Source organism: Rhinatrema bivittatum, chromosome 9 (genome assembly GCF_901001135.1).
Source record: "Rhinatrema bivittatum chromosome 9, aRhiBiv1.1, whole genome shotgun sequence".
Lineage (NCBI taxonomy): Eukaryota > Metazoa > Chordata > Amphibia > Gymnophiona > Rhinatrematidae > Rhinatrema > Rhinatrema bivittatum.
Window position 1 is genome coordinate 109753476 of NC_042623.1, and position 16244 is coordinate 109769719.

General features: G+C 42.6%; 1 protein-coding gene across 2 annotated transcripts in view; it reads right to left on the reverse strand.

The window, feature by feature from the left end:
* Positions 1-16244, reverse strand: part of TWF1 (twinfilin actin binding protein 1) — a 67110-nt gene that overhangs the window by 35211 nt on the left and 15655 nt on the right. The window contains exon 5 of one of the 2 annotated variants that reach the window (XM_029615198.1): positions 5466-5570. The exons of the other annotated variant lie outside the window; for it this stretch is intronic. Coding sequence (XP_029471058.1) covers positions 5466-5570 — 105 coding nt within the window. The remainder of the gene's footprint in view (positions 1-5465; positions 5571-16244) is intronic. 2 annotated transcript variants of the gene reach the window in all.

Here is a 16244-nt window from a genome sequence, read left to right on the forward strand (position 1 = left end):
CAAAAGCCTTAAATAAAAATAAATAAATAAAATTTCAGGCTTATATTTTGCCTTTACAAAATACACTAATCAAAGCAGACTACAATCAAAAGCAAAATCTTCACATGCACCACCGGGCAACATAAGAAAAGACATTAGTCTCCTGCAATTCTGTGGATGCACCAATTGCTGCAGGATTTCCCCTCCCGCTGCAGAATAGCATGAAATAGACTGCATAGCCTCCTTCCCGGGCATGCCATCCCCCACCCGCTGGCCTCCTCTATTCTCGGACACCCCCCCAAGCACTACTTTTTCCTTTCCCCGCCAGCTGACGGTTCCCTCTCTGTTTGTGGCAGCAACACCCACCACCCCTATTCTGAAGTTTCTGGCTGCCCCTGACACCAAACAACTTAATTTACTGTAGGATGCGTGGTGGCCGTAGTGACTCTCTGGAGACCTTTTCTATAAGAGGACTCTGCCTAGTTCATAGATGTTTTTCAAATGACTCTCTCTCTTTCCAGTTTCAGCCGGCTCACATTAATAGGTGCAATACCAACTCTATTTAGAAAGATTAAGAGACAACTATCTGGGAACTAGATGAGTAATCACGGGTGATTTTAATCCTAGCATGGGTGCTCTGAAATGAGGTGATAGTGAAGAAAACCATCCTAAATATGATCTGGGAATATTATAATTCACTAAGCCAAAGTCACTTTATTAATCATATGCATACACATACACAATCAAACCTTCCAAAGAATTCTCTTTCTTAAATTATTTTTAAATCATACATAACTGTGTTAATATAGGACCATCATAACAAGTGCTCCCAGTCATCTGACCTTCGTTGCTTTACTCTTAATCATCCGTCTGAAAATTGTACATTTTTTTTTTTTTTAGACTTCTTTTCCTTTTAGCAAATAAAATTAATTCACTTATCTTAATGGTTTCAACTCAACAGGCTTTTAGGGGTTGGAGCGAGTAGGGGAAAAGGGAGGCAGGTTAGGTAGGGGGTTTAAGAAGATCCCTCCCAGTCTGCTCCTTTACTGAAGCAGACTGGGAGGGAACTGGGTAAAAGGCCTATTGCGTCGCAGCGCGCATCTATTAAATCCCCCCCCCCCACTTATACCCGCGTGTCGATAAAAAATCAGGCACGCAGGTTTTAAGAGTGGGCTTAAAATGAGTGCAAATCTAGGTAACAATATTCGGGTTGATACAGAAAAACCCGCGGGAGAGCCGGCGAGCGCCCACTCTCCTGGGCGCGCGATTCAGGAAAAAAAAATATGTAAATGAGGGCCCTAGCGCCTCCTTTTTGACAGAAGCAGCAGCTGTCAGCGGGTTTTCCAACCCGCAGGCAGATTTTTTTTTTTTAATAAGATTTTTATTTTTTTTTTATTTTTGGGGCCTCCGACTTAATATCGCTATGATATTAAGTTGGAAGGTGTACAGAAAAGCATTTTTTTCTGCTTTTCTGTACACTTGCCTGGTGCCATCTGAAATTAACTCCTGCCTTTGGTAGGAGTTAATTTCTGAAAGTAAAATGTGCGGCTTGGCCGAGACCAGATATCTTTATAATGCCACAATTAATTTTAATAATGTAGGGTCCATACTTAGTTTATCCAGTTTTCTCCATCTCAGTTGACTCAAAGGCTGCACGGAGATCAATAAAGCAAAATATAGAGATCTGACGATTTTCTCGCATTTATGCAACATATATGAGTGTAAAAGTAATATCCAGAGGGAAGCGCCCAGGTCTAAAAACTTGGCAGTTCTTTCTCTAAATGTCCTGCTCCCCAGGCCAGTTTAGCAGGTGGAACAATGGAAGGGTAATTTTGAAAGAACTCGCATACAGGGCTGTCGGAAGCATTAGACAGGGTACACAGTACCCTAGAGCAGCGGAAGAGGGTGGGTGACAGAGTAACCAGTAAGGGCAGCAGTTTTGAAAGGATGGACAAGATGACCAGTGGCGTGGGTGAGGCACGGAGCTGAAGAGAGTTTTCCGTTTTGGGGGGTACTTATTTCTTTGAGGAGCTGGGATCATTTGTTATGCACGGAGAGAGATCAATCACATGGTGACATCACCGCCTAGGATGGCTGGACACCCTTTCACCGGCACTGCCCGCATAGCAGTAAAGTCTATACGGTGTATATGCAGAATTTACTGAGTATTTTCAAAGTGAATTTGCACGCGTATTTTCGTTTTGAAAATACTCAACTACTCCCTCACATTCTCTCATTGAAAAGGTACGCCTTCTCTTCGGAGGGCATAACTTACACCTATATACTTAGACGCATACTTTTTAAAATCAAAAAAGTGTGCACATAAGGGCTGATTCCAGCTCAACTCTGCCCCCCTTCCCTAATGCATTTCTTTGGTGTGCATAAAAGTACACTCACTGAGCCAGGGTCAGTTTTAGAACAACCATTTACCCTCATAAAAGTGGATCTTATGTGTGAAAATGTCTTTGAAAATTACCCTCTGCATGTCCTTTGAAAGAGTTTCATGGAAAACATTGAGTTTATTGGTTCCTTCTTAGTTCAAAGGACTGGGGAAACTACTAGGATCAAATTATCTTGTTAAACCAGGTCAACATAGAAATCCACTACTCCAACTCAATCTGATACACCTCTGCAAGAATTCTATCTAGACCAGAGGCTTTTCTCCTGTTTTATTGGATTTTGGTAAATTATGGTTCTCTACATAGAGAGTGAGAGAAGGACTGTCCATACACAGAGACAGAGCTATAATCAACGGAGAAAATCAGAGATCTGTATTGCTAGTAAGTTTGTATAACAGGGTGCCCAGTCTGACATCACTATCAGGCCGATGCAGTAAAGTGTGCTCAAGCTGAGCGCACTGTTAGCCCCCGTTTGGCCGCACGTTTTCAACGTGCTATTTTTACCCCTTATACAGTAAGGGGTAATAGCACGAGGAAAACATGCGGCCAACCCCCCCCCCCCCTCGAAACTAATAGCGCCCGCAACATGCAAATGCATGTTGCGGGCACTATTAGTCATTCCCGCGTGATACAGAAAGTAAAATGTGCAGTGAAGCCGCACATTTTACTTTCAGAAATTAACGCCTGCCTTTCGCAGGCGTTACTGAGTTTCCTCCTTTAACTGAGTTACTTGTAAACCGGCGTGATGTGCCTCACGAACGTCGGTATATTAAAAGTTGTTAAATAAACATGCGATACTTATCACATTTTGATAAATCCAGGCCTAAGTTAGATAGCTGGATAAGTCTAAAAAGCGCTACATAGCCAGCTAAATCAAACAGCTGGATAGCTAATGCTTTTAGACTTATCCAGCTACCTGACAAGATTTGTCTGGCTAAGTAGCACTTTTTATTTTTTATAATGTTTATCTGGCTATTTTAGCCGCATAAATAACAATTTAGCCAGATAAGTGCCACTACTTATCCGGATAAGCTCCAATTTGTCTAAGTAGCGGCAAAGCTGCTACTTAGCTGGATATGTCAGAAATTAGCAGAATAAGTGTGTGTAAATGATATACCAGCATATTTTTACTTCAAATTTTAAAGGGAAACATGAGTAGATTTTGCCCATGTTATTCAGACAATTTTACAAGCCTAAGTCGGGGGATTTTCTAACATGCATGTGGTAATGAGATAATCCGTTCGCCGAGTCCATCTGCAGCTCGTGACTGGCTCTTTAGACTGAAATCCCCCCACTTCAAGCAGAAACCTTACCCAATCTTTTTTTTTTTTTTTTTTTAATTTTAAGATGTTTATGATCACTTACCCTGATAATAAGCAGGAGTATACATAAGCAAGTAAAGTGCCACATTTACATGCATAAATTGCTTATAAAATAGCTATTTACCTACATTAATATTGTAAATTTACCTGCAGACCCCGATTAACATTATGTTGAGGTTTTTAAAATAGCACACTCAGGTATAGACTATTTTACACAAGCAAGGGCTATTTCTTATGCATGCACCTTTGAAAATTCATCTTTTTCTGGTTTGTAACACACTTTGAGTCATTTCCTTTAATTTACATATTTATATTCCACTTTACACAGTCCAAAGATGGCTTCAAAGAGGAATATAACACTAATTTACATTCCAGGTAAACACTTATACAACACTAAAAATTACAAATAAAATTTAAACTTAATACTAAAACTAACTATGCACAATAATTATAAATTTCCTTTGAGAAAAATATACAAATATGAATTATAATACAACAGAGGAGGGACAGACAGACAAAGAGGAGGAAATCAAGATATAAATGTTTTGGGGAAAAACAAAACAAAACCCTGCATTTTATTCATTTGAAAATAGTCCAAATGTATTTCCCAAGAAACTATTTAAAAAAAAAACCACCCCAAAAAACAAAGCCAACCCTCTAGTAAGATGTAGTACAGATTATGGAAATCTTGTTTCCTCATCAAGCTCCCTTCTTTAAACCCTTCAAAATTTTGCTGTAACTATAATTTTCCCCTTCTGCTGCTCTGTTTTTATGTTCTCCAATTCTTCCTTGGTTTTTAATCTCCATGCAACTCCTAATTCTGGTCTTCATAGTCCTCTAAACCTTCTTGCTGACATTCTCACTTGCACTGTACCTCCACCCACACCTTCTTCTCCACTCCCCTCTCTCATTGTTCCTTTCCAGCTCACTCTCCCCCTCCCATCTCAGGCCTACTCCGCTGCCTTGTAAGACGTATCTCAAACACCAGCGCTCTCTCCCCATACCATCTGTGGAACATGCCCTGCCCTTTATACAGGCCTGTTCACCTGCCTTGTAAGACATCTCAAATTCTACTTTGCCCATAAAGCTTTTCACCTCACTAATTTATCAAAGCTTCTTCCCTCTCCTCACTACTCCTCTGTCACTCTTGTTGCATATATATATATCTTTGCTCTCATTTTCCTCTGCCAATCACCAGAGTCCTCTGCATCTCATCCATAATACTCATGTCTTTTGAAACTGTGGGGCAGGTTTCACAAAACACTGGCTCCTTTTTTTTTATCCTGGAATATTAAGCTCTATTTTCCTCGTGTACTTCCATTGCAATGCTGAACCTTGCTACCTTACCCTCAGGAAACAAGTGAAGGAATGGCTTTCCAGCCTGGTCTTCCCAGCAGAGACCCCATTCCCCCCTGATCTAACTCCCCCTGCCTCTGACCAAGCACTTGGGAGTTATTTATCCTACTGTGAATTTAATCACTGCTGTAAATTGCATTCATTTGCAATTGATTTAACTTGCACCTTGAGGCCATTCTTGGTAAAAAGCAGAATATCAAATGATTTATAAATATGCTGTTTACAGGCAAGGTGCCACAGGGGAAAAAAAAAAAAAAAAAAAAAAGACAATGGCATCTTCTTGCTATGTTGAAGATTACATAAATCCACCTGTGCAGTCTAAAGGACTAATTTTATCTAAAAGGTAATAACGCCAAATTGAAGAACAGACTGCTCTAGAGACACTTATCTCCAAGATACTATAGGATACCTCTTTAATCTTGATCTGTCTCAGTTCTTCTTCTGCTGAGGTCAGGGGAGCAGGGGATGACTGTGATATCAAGTATTTTTTGTATCCACTCAGTGAAACATCATCCTGCAAAGAAACAATGGCCTGCTGTTGTCAATATTCATTCATTACCCTCCGCACATGCTCAAACTAGGTGCCAGCTGAGGAAACACGCAAAAATAGCAGAAGCCCTGCACATTAAAATGTACATCTTAGGATGTGATCTCTTTTACTGGCTCAACACAAAAATTATCTGATATTATTATATATGAGCTTTTGATTGGCACTTGAAGAAAGACTATGTGGTATCAAAAGATCACATACATCATCATCTCTGGATAATTTCTACGCTGAGGCAACAAAGGGGGCTGCAAATAATCTAATTTTCACCAAGACATACGGCTACTAGAACATTAAGTAGGTAATGAATTCCCCTGAAACTGAAACACACACACACCCCCCCCACACACACACCACCCCTCCCACACACACCCCCACACACACACACACACCTCACAGGAAAATGCTCACAAGCAAGCTGTTAAATCCAGAGCTTCTGGTAACAAACCACAGATTAGATTTTTCGGCCGTCTTCAGAACTGCAAGATAAAGTTAACAGTCCAGCGATATGGAGCCCTGCCAGTAGCGTTGCTAAAATGCAAGGCTCTTGCTCTCTGTCTTTGCTGCCATTCCTTTCACTGACTGTTTTGAGTCTTCTTTTTTTTTAATAAACTACTTTTTATTCAAAATCTATAGTATTAATATTTTTATTATTAATATTATTAATAATATTAATATTAATAAATAAATAAATAAATAAATATTAACACACGAAACATAAAGAGGCAAGGATCACTATTTACTATTTAAAAAATGGGTTAGGACAAATGTACTGGGAGAGTAGGGGAGCAAGGGAGGGGAACTGCGGGGGTGGCGAAAAAGGGAGAGCAAATAGAATCAGTGGGGTGGGCTAAGAGCAAGTTGGGGAGGAGTGCGTGGAGAACTGTTGGGAAAGGTGTGGAGACAGCAAGATGGTGAACAGAGTGTGGAGAACTGTAGGGGAGAGAGAGTGTGAGCTGGGGAGAGAGACTGTGGCATGGAGAGGGTCCAAAAGAGTATGGGACATCCTATAATGTCTCCCCACCCATAACCACCCCCCTCACCTATCCCCAGGGGCTCCTTACCCACCCATACATGTAGGTCACGGGGTTTTAAAAAGCACTCTCTAAAGTTACCATGCAGTTCTGACTTGTTTGAATTCCATTTGCTTTTTATGCTTTCCAACATAGGGAACACTGGAATGAATTATGTATAAAGGATCAATATCCGTCCATCTGTCTGCCTGTAGGCACAATAACTCTCCACAAAAGGGATAGGAATTCACCAAATTTGGCATGTAGGAAGAAAATATGCATACCTCGGTTAAGTTTGAAAACCAGAATCAGCAGCTCAGTATTTTCAGATGTGAGCCTCCAAAAAGAAAACCCACTTCTTTCAATGGGGAAAAAAAAAATCCCCCCATTATTTTCTATGGGAAACTGTTAGAAGTTATTGAAAACTTAGATTTCGCTTCATTCCAAAGCCCCCTACCCTTCCCACACTTTACTGCAAAGCAATACAGGAAGAAAAAGAAAAAAAAAGACAGGGAAAATAACCAAAGCAACTAGCAAAGGATGGCACCAAAAGTTGCTTCCACACCAGTCGACATCCGTCACCACACACACACAGCGCCAGGGAAAATAAATGATGCAGACTCTCAATAAACCTCACCACACACACACATACCCCCCTCCAAAATACACCTTCCCCAGCAACTCCTCCCTTCTACACAACCATATCCCCAAAACCCTATATCCCACAACTCCCCTTACATATACAACCCTGCCACATTACCTCCTAGCCTACAATCTTATCCACACACACATCCATCTTGCACCACCTGCCCCCAACTTACACATACACACGCATACCTCCCAGATACCCACACACATCTAACTTACACCAAACGTCCATGCACACTCTTTCACAAACACATTCACAACGTACACAGTCATATCCCTAAAAAAAAAAACCCCACACTCTTCCACCCCCATATGCATACAACTTCCTACCTACCCCAAAACACACAGCCTACCCGCCCACATCATATTCAGTTCTATATCATCCCCCCACATACACACACACTCCCTAAACTCCCCCACCAAACACAGCCACACACGCACCCTTGCATAAATCTGTGTTGGAAATATTCCCACAGCCATGCCGCTGCATGCATTCCCTACTTGTTTATATTCCATTTTCCCACAACTGACCAACGGGTTTGTATTTTTCCGTTTCTTCTTTTGTTTTCATCCTTGTTGAGCAGTAATAAATCTGCGCGTTCCAGGCTCTTGGAACCTCCCCTATTTCAAAATGATACACTGAATACAGCTCCATGAGCTCCTTCAGTATTTTCAGATGTTCCCCATTGGATCCCATTGTTTTTTTGTCCTTTAATTTTTGCCAGTTCCTCGAATAATATATCCTCGGCACTGGTAGTATTGTTTACCCTGCAGTCCCTTATGTCCTTGCCTTTGGCCCTTTACTCTCCCTTACTATAAAGACCAAGAAAAATATTTGTTCAAGATATCTGCTTTATTCCAACATTTTGTTGAAAAAACATTTGTATTCCACTTTGAGCAGATTTATATATCAAAGCAGATTCCAATGGACATACATATAACATTAAAACATAAAATTAAACATAGCATTACTTCCATAAAAACAATAAACAAAAACAGTCAAAACTTTTAGACGGCAAACTTTAAAATGCCTCCATAAATAAATGAGTTTTCAGTTGCTTCCTAAAAACAGATATCCTGTCTTTATTGATTAGGCAGTGGAGAAATCTAGGGTGCAAATCCCATTGTCACCCTTTATAACCATGGGTACATCTGCTGCCTTGGGTACAAACCTAGATTGCAAGCCCTCTGGGGATAGGGAAATATCTTCAGTGAGCTAACAATAAGGTGTTAGCTAAATCCAAAATAAAATAAAATGATGGGCCTCCATTTGAGCCTTTCCTTTCCGGCCTCCCTTTGTTTCTCCTAAAAGCAAGTTTGCTTTCCCGTAAAGAGGCTTCTCCATAGACAGCAGCATGAAATAGCCTTATCGTGTGGGTGATGTCTTCCAATGGTGCCAACAAACTCAGCTCTCAGAGCTCAGTAAAACTTAACTGGGCATGCGCGGGAGTCCCACACATGCTGCCTTGTGAGCCTCTTAGTCTCTTCCATAGTTTAAGCTTTAGTAAGGTCGTTGACCCTCCAGAGAGGTGAGCAGTGATTAAGTATGGCTAATTCATCATGCTGTCTATGAACTACCCTATTTGCAGGTAAGCAAACTTGCTTTCTCTATTGACACGTAAGTATATATTAGCCATAATTCGAGGGGAATCCCAAGCTGAGGGTTGCACAACAGAAGCACTTACTCAAAGACAAGCTGATCCCATCAAGTGGAGAGTGGACTACTGGGAGAACATGCTAAGCAAAAGTGCTTGTCCAAGATTACTGTTAGCTTGAGTTATGCTGCCCAGTCAGTAGTGGGATGTGAAATTGTGAAGTGATGACCAAATAGCAGTTTTACAGATGTCTTTAATGGAAGTGGCCTCAGATGTGCCACTGAAGTCACCATGCTCTCATTTGATAAGCCTTGATGTAATCTGTAAGCCAGCCAGCACATAAGAGTGCACTTTACAGCCCACTAGCCAATTAGAGTTAATTTGGCAACTGCCTTTCCCATTCTATTGGAAACAAAGGATACAAACAGTTGAGAAATGTACAGTGAGGTGGCATCCTCTTTAGGTAATATGCCCTGGCTCTCTGACAGTCCAAGAAGGGAAAAGCCTGTTTTACTTTGTGTGCATGAGGTCTTGGAAAGAATGTAGGCAGTACAATAGCTCAATTAATGTGAAACGCATACATCACTTTCAGAAGGAACTTGGGATGAGTTTGAAATAACTGCAGGTATGGAGAATTTGAAACCAGAGCCTGTAGTTCACTTATTCTTCATGCCAAATTTATGGTCACGAGAATCTTTCCAGGGAGAAAATTCAAGTCTAATGACTTGAGAGGTTTGAAAGTAAGTTTCATGAGTTGAGCTAGGACTACACTGAGGTTGGTTGGGGCTCCAATCTATTTTGGTGATATGCCACAATGACACAGAGATTAACTTTGACTGAAGAAATGCTGAAGCTTGAGGATGAGAGGAAGAACAGATACTGAAGCAAATTCCTTGGGTCATATGAGAAGGGGGTCCAGCTAACTGGCCCTACACCTCTTGCATTTGAAGCTGTAGGATCTTCTTGATGAAGGTTTCGTGGTGGAAATCAGAACATTCTCCACCTCTTTGGGAAGGAGCAATAAGGAGACTTCTGCATTCAATATCCATACTCTGAGGGCCTACACAAGCAAGTTAACCTCTGATTTTGCCCTCTATATATTTGTATATAACCCATTCCTTCCTGACCCTCCTTTTTTCTGACCCTTCCTTTCCCTCCCCATTTCATTTATCTCCCCTCCCCACTTTCCCCCTTAGATTACTTTTTGATTTTAGATTAAGTTATGCTGCTATAGTTATCTATATTATATTGTTTTACATTATCTTTTTATTAGCTAAATAATTCGTTCTTGTTACTGTTTTATATTGTTTAATGTAATTTAGAATTCATCTATTATTATCCTGTTATATGTACACGCAATTGCGTATTTTTGTTCCTTGTACACCGACGTGATATCTTTGATGAGCGGCGGTATAGAAAAACCATTAAATAAATAAATAAATTAAATAAGTTAGCACAGATTGTTTCCTCCTGTCTGATGAAAGTCAGAGATGTTCTCAGCGGAACCAGAGGTTGACAGATAAATGAGAAATAAATACCACACTTGCTATGGTCAGGATGGTGCTACAAGGATTATCCTAGTCTTTTCCTAAAGGACATTTTGGAAGGTACTAACAGTGACAGGAATTGGTGGATATGATTAGAGTAGCCTGATGCTCCAGTTTAGCACAAAAGCATTGGGCGTTGATCTGCAACAGCTCTATTGCACTGAGTAGAACTTATTGACCTTTCTGTTGCCTTCTGGAGGTGAACAGATCAATCACTGGCTTTCTCCATGACTGAACAAGTCATCCGTGATCCCTTGTTCGAGGGGCCAAGCATGCAGATAACACTCTGCTAAAGTGGCTCGCTATTGTGTTCTAGATTCCCAGAAGTTAGATGTCTGGAGATGGGCATTCTGAGGACCTGCCCATTATCAGATTCAGGGGGCAAAAAAAGTCCATACCTACCAGATTAATTATGTAGAACATGTCCACTTGGTTGTTCATCTGATAAAGCTTCTCTTTACTGAAAAAAAAAGGTAAGAGAAAGCTCTTCAAGCATAGGGGATAGCTTCCAGCTACATGTAGTTGATTTGTAGGTCACTCTCCGTTGGGCAGTACATTCTTTGGGTCCAAGTCTTTCCAGCATGCACTCGCCACCCCTTCTTGGAGGCGTCTGAAGATAGTTACTTGATGCAGTGAAACCCACAATGAGAGATCCACATTTAGGACTTCTGGATTCATCCACCACTGCAGGGATATTTTCATCTCACAGAGATTTCCTTTCCTGGAATAATGGCTGATAGGATTCCATTGGCTCTGTAAATCCCACTGAAGATCCTGCAAGTGCAGACGAGTCAAAAGGAACCACATGTACCACAGCAGCCATGTGTCCAAGGAGGCCCAGGACTAACCTTGCTGATATTTGCCAGGCCCATTAGTAATGCAGCTTTTCTGAAGGGGAGAAATGCTTTTTCCTGAAGCAAATCTATCCAGGCTCCTATGAACTGAATTCCTTGAGAAGGAACCAGGCTTCACTTGGCAAAGCCGACCAGGAAACCCAGAGACTGGAGGAGCCATATGGTTTTCCTGAGAGATTCCCGAAATCCTGATGGAGATGGACCCATCACCAACCAATCATTCAGGTATGGGAACACAGACTCCCTGCCAATGAATCTGTGCTGCCACTACCATTCGGCATTCTGTGAGCACATCAGAGCTACAGAGAGGCCAAAGGGAGTACCTTGTAGTGTGTCTCCTTCACCACAAATCTAAGGAATGTTCGATGGGTAGAATGAATGGGGACATGTGCATAAGCATCCCTCAGATCCACAGCACACATCCAATTCCTCGATTGAATGAAAGGGAGGGAGTTCATCTTGTACTTCTCCCATGGAAGAATGCTGCACAATGACAACTGTGTATGCCATGGCAGTGGCTGATTCCAAGGATCCCCAAGCCAGAAGCATCAACATTTTAACTCTGAAAGGCACCCTGGTCCATAGATGATGATATTAGCTGCACCTTCCATAGCACCATAAACCTCAGAGGCAGGACTCCTGGGCTTATGTGCTGAACCACTTGTCCCTGATACAACCGATGCTGCCTTGGCATGTCGCACTGAGCAGGATGAATGTTCCTTAAGAGTGTGAGCTCTGTGATAGGATAAGACAGTGCCTTGTTTGTCCCTGGGTCTTGATAAAACCAATGACTTGAGGCCACGGAAATCTTCCATGCCATACAGGATGAAGAAACCTATCTGATGCCTCAGTGTCAAGAAGGAGCCGCTCTGGCAGTCTCATGATAAAGGTGCAAAATTTCTCTTCGGCTTCGAAAGGGAAGGTCCAGAAGGGGATCCCTCACATCATTCAACTGCTCTTTTTCAAACCTTGTCCAATGCTACAGGTTTCCATACCACGCGCAGCCTCTGACCCAAGGTTGAACTGGAGAGACCTTCCTTTGCACAGGGGGTCGAGATGGGTAGGAATCTTGCCTTGACTCCCTGCATGATGATGTTTTGTTCCTAAAATGAGGAGAGGCTCAGCTGTTGAGACCCATGCTTATGCTTGGGGCTCTAACCTGACAGCACCCTCCTTACGGCCTCCATTTTTCAGGGGTGGTGCACTACTGCACCCTGGGCGAGATCCAATCACGAAGTTGGCAGTTGGAAACTCATGGTCTGGGCCCAGGCAGCAATAGCAGATGGCATGTGTATCTGTAATGGACATTTGCACCTACAGACAGAGGTCTTAAAGCCACTGAGTGCAGATTTCTTGGTTTTGGACTTCTCCACACATCTTATTTTTTTTATTTTTAAAGAACTGAAAAGTTCTGTTTGAAGTGCTGCTGAGACAGTGGCAAGAAAACAAAGTAAAGAAGCAGTAAGAAAAAATGAGAGAGAGAGAGAGAGAGAGAGAGAGAGACTTCCATGCAGTAACTCAGAGAAGAGAGACTGAGGGGCTCACAAGTCAGCGTATTTGGACAAAACTCCTGCACATGCTCAGTACATTTTTCAGCTTTGGGTCCATGTCAATGCTGTCAAATGACATCGCCTATGATCATTATGGCTAATTCATGCTTCCTCGTCAATGAGAAATTACTACTTACCTGATACTTTCATTTTCTTTAGTATAGACAGGTAGATCCAGAACAACTGGATTATGCACCTCTACCAGCAGATGGAGATGGAGCAAAGCAGACATCACAGTATATATAACCTTGCAGCGATATCAGCCTGCCAGTATTCTCTGCAAAAGCCAAACGTGGACAGACTAAGAAAACTTGATTATTAACAGCACTCAGCCAACAGGAAAACAGTGAGCTCAGACAAAGAATGTATTAACATTAGTCTAGGGACCGCACTAACACTTACCAGTAACCCCAGGAACACGCAGCCACACAGGAGGACAATAGCATAATCCGCCAGCAGTCAAAAGTGGGAAGGTGGATGCACCTGTCTATACTAAAGAAAAGGAAATCATCAAGTAAGCAGTAATTTCTCATTTCTTAGTGTTTAGTCAGGTGGATCCAGAACAAGTGGGATGTACCAAAGCTACTCCTTAACAGGACAGGAGGCTGCCCCTGGTCCAGTCAAAACCTCATGTGTGAAGGCAGCATCCTCCCGGGCCTGCACATCCAGACGATAATACCTGGAAAAGGTGTGTAAGGAGGACCACGTCACAGCTCGGCAAATGTCGAAGGGAGACAACAATCTAACCTCTGTCCATGATACTGCCTGAGACCTAACCTGACTAGGCAATGGCTGACCAGCATCCACATACGCAGGCATGACCAACTCCTTAATCCAGCGGGCTATTGTAGCCCATGACGCCAGCTCGCCCTGCTTATTTCCACAGTGGAGAACAAACAGGTGATCTGTCTTCCTGAGAGGTTTAGAAACCTCAGAATACCTCACGATATCCAAGGGCTGTAACAGGCAATTTTTCTCCGCATCTCTTTCCCTGTCCAGAGATGGAAGGGAAATGGACTGATTCAAGTGAAAATCCAAAACCACTTCTGTCAAAAAGGAAGGATCAGTACACAGCTGCATCGCCCCCAGAGTCACTCGAAGGAACGGCTCCCAGAAAGACAAAGCCTGCAGTTCGGATACTATGTGCTGAACAAATTGCCACAAGAAACACCATTTTCAAGGGCAGTAACTGCAAGGAGAGGGCACGCATCGGTCGAAAAGTAGGGTCTGCTAAAAAATCCATAACCAGATTAAGACTCCACAAGGGTGGACAAAGATGTTTCACCTTTCAAGAACAGGCCACATCTGGATGAGCAGACAAGGGTCCACCATTCACCTGACCCCTGAAACAGGCAAGAGCTGCCACCTGTACCTTCAATGAATTAAGAGCCAAGCCTTTATTCAATCCATCCTGCAAAAATTACAAAATGAGCAGGATCTTAACCAAATAAGGAAGAGCCCCTTGATCTTCACACCAAGCCTCAAACACTCGCCAGACCCAATTAAACTTCACACACCACAATGATCTCTATGATCAGCCAATAAAGGTCTATTAACAATCCCTTCAGTAAGATCAGCACAACTCTCCCAAGTCAGGGAATGTGCAATCTCATTAGCAAGCCCAAAGTTATGGAACTCAATCCCCGTTGAACTACGGTTACAAACGAGTCTTAAAACATTCAAAAAAGATATAAAGACCTGGCTATTCATAAAGGCATACCAATACCCTTAGCTCTTCACTCACAGCCTTCCTTACTTACTCCTCTACATTCACCACATCACAAGCTATCTCCTTGATGAATTGCTCTTAATATTTATTTTTCTTTTAATGTCTTTTAGCTACATTTTAATTAAGTATTATATTTATATGTTTTAGAATTTACATATTATTTACGTCTTGTTAACCGTTGTGATGGCTTCACCGAATGACAGTATACAAAATCAATAAACAATAAAATCAATAAATGTAGGCTAAGGAAGTGGAGAACTTTGTAGCTCGTAGCAAGATGGCAATCACCACAGTAGTATATCCACACTTCAGCAACCGAGCCCTCTCATGGTCTACACCATATGACAAAATTTAGTCAGATTTTCGTGAAGAACAGACCCCTGCCGCAGCAGATCCCTGTGTGCTGGAAACCAGAGTGGGGGGGGGGGGGGGGGGGAGTCCACCAGGAGCCTCCGCAGATCTGCATACCATGGTCTCCTGGGTCAAATCTGGTACCACCAAAAGCACCATCCACCTGTGACTCAATCTTCCAAATCATCCTGCCCAACATGGGTCACGGGGGAAGGCATACAGCAGCTTGCTCTCCAGCCACGTCTGCACAAGGGCATCAATGCCCAGGGACTTTGGATCTCTCCTGCAACTGAAGAAACTAGTCACCAGCAAGTCCAGAAACGGAAGGCCCCAGCAATCCATCATCAGCTGAAACACCTTGTCTGAATTTTCATTCTCCTGTGTCAAGACTCTGCTGAGAAAGTCTGCTCTTACATTGTCTTTTCCTGCAATGTGCGAGGCTGAGATCTGAAGATGTACTTCTGTCCATTCTATTTGCTGGCTCTTGGTTCCTCCCTGCCAATTGATGTAAGCCACTGTCATTGCATTGTCCGACATTATCCGGACCACTCAACCATGCAATCGGTCACCGAACCGCAAGCATACCAAACGGACCACATGGGCTTTCAACCAATTGATACTCCAGAGAGACTCTTCTGCACTCCAGCACCCTTGTGCTATCAGCTCCTCACAGTGAGCCCCCCAACCCCGGAGGCTCGCATTTGTCGTGAGTACCAGCCAGTGAGCTTAGGGAAAACTCCTTTCTAAGATGATCTGCTTTAAACCACCACTGCAGGTGAGGGTAGACCTGCATTAGCAGGTGATATCAAAACAAATAGTCCTAAGACTGTGGGCTCCAACAAGATATCAGGGAGCTCTGAATAGGTTGCATATGTGCCCTCAGCCACGACACCACTTCCAGGGTTGCGGACATCAATCCGAGCACCTGTAGATAATACGTCCAACAGTGTGGTCCTATGTTCATCAATAGACACATCTGCGCCAAAAAAATGTCTGAATACGACCCTCTGGCAGGAACACCTTGCCCTGCTTCATGTCGAATCAAACCCCAAGATAGTCTAGCGACTGAGATGGCTGAAGACTGCTCTTGGCCAGGTTCACCACCCAACTAAGCTCCTGCAACAAGGACATCACTGGGCGTGACACCAGGAGGCTCTCTTCCAAAGTCTTGGTCCAAATCAGCCATTCACTTTCAACTCTGCTGCCACCACAAACTTGGAAAAGTTCTGGGCATGATGGCCAAACCAAAAGGCAGTGCTTGAAACTGATAATGACATCCCAAAATTGTGAATTGCAGAAAACATTGATGTTCTAGCTGGATGGGAATGTGCAGGTATGCCTCGGACAGATCCAA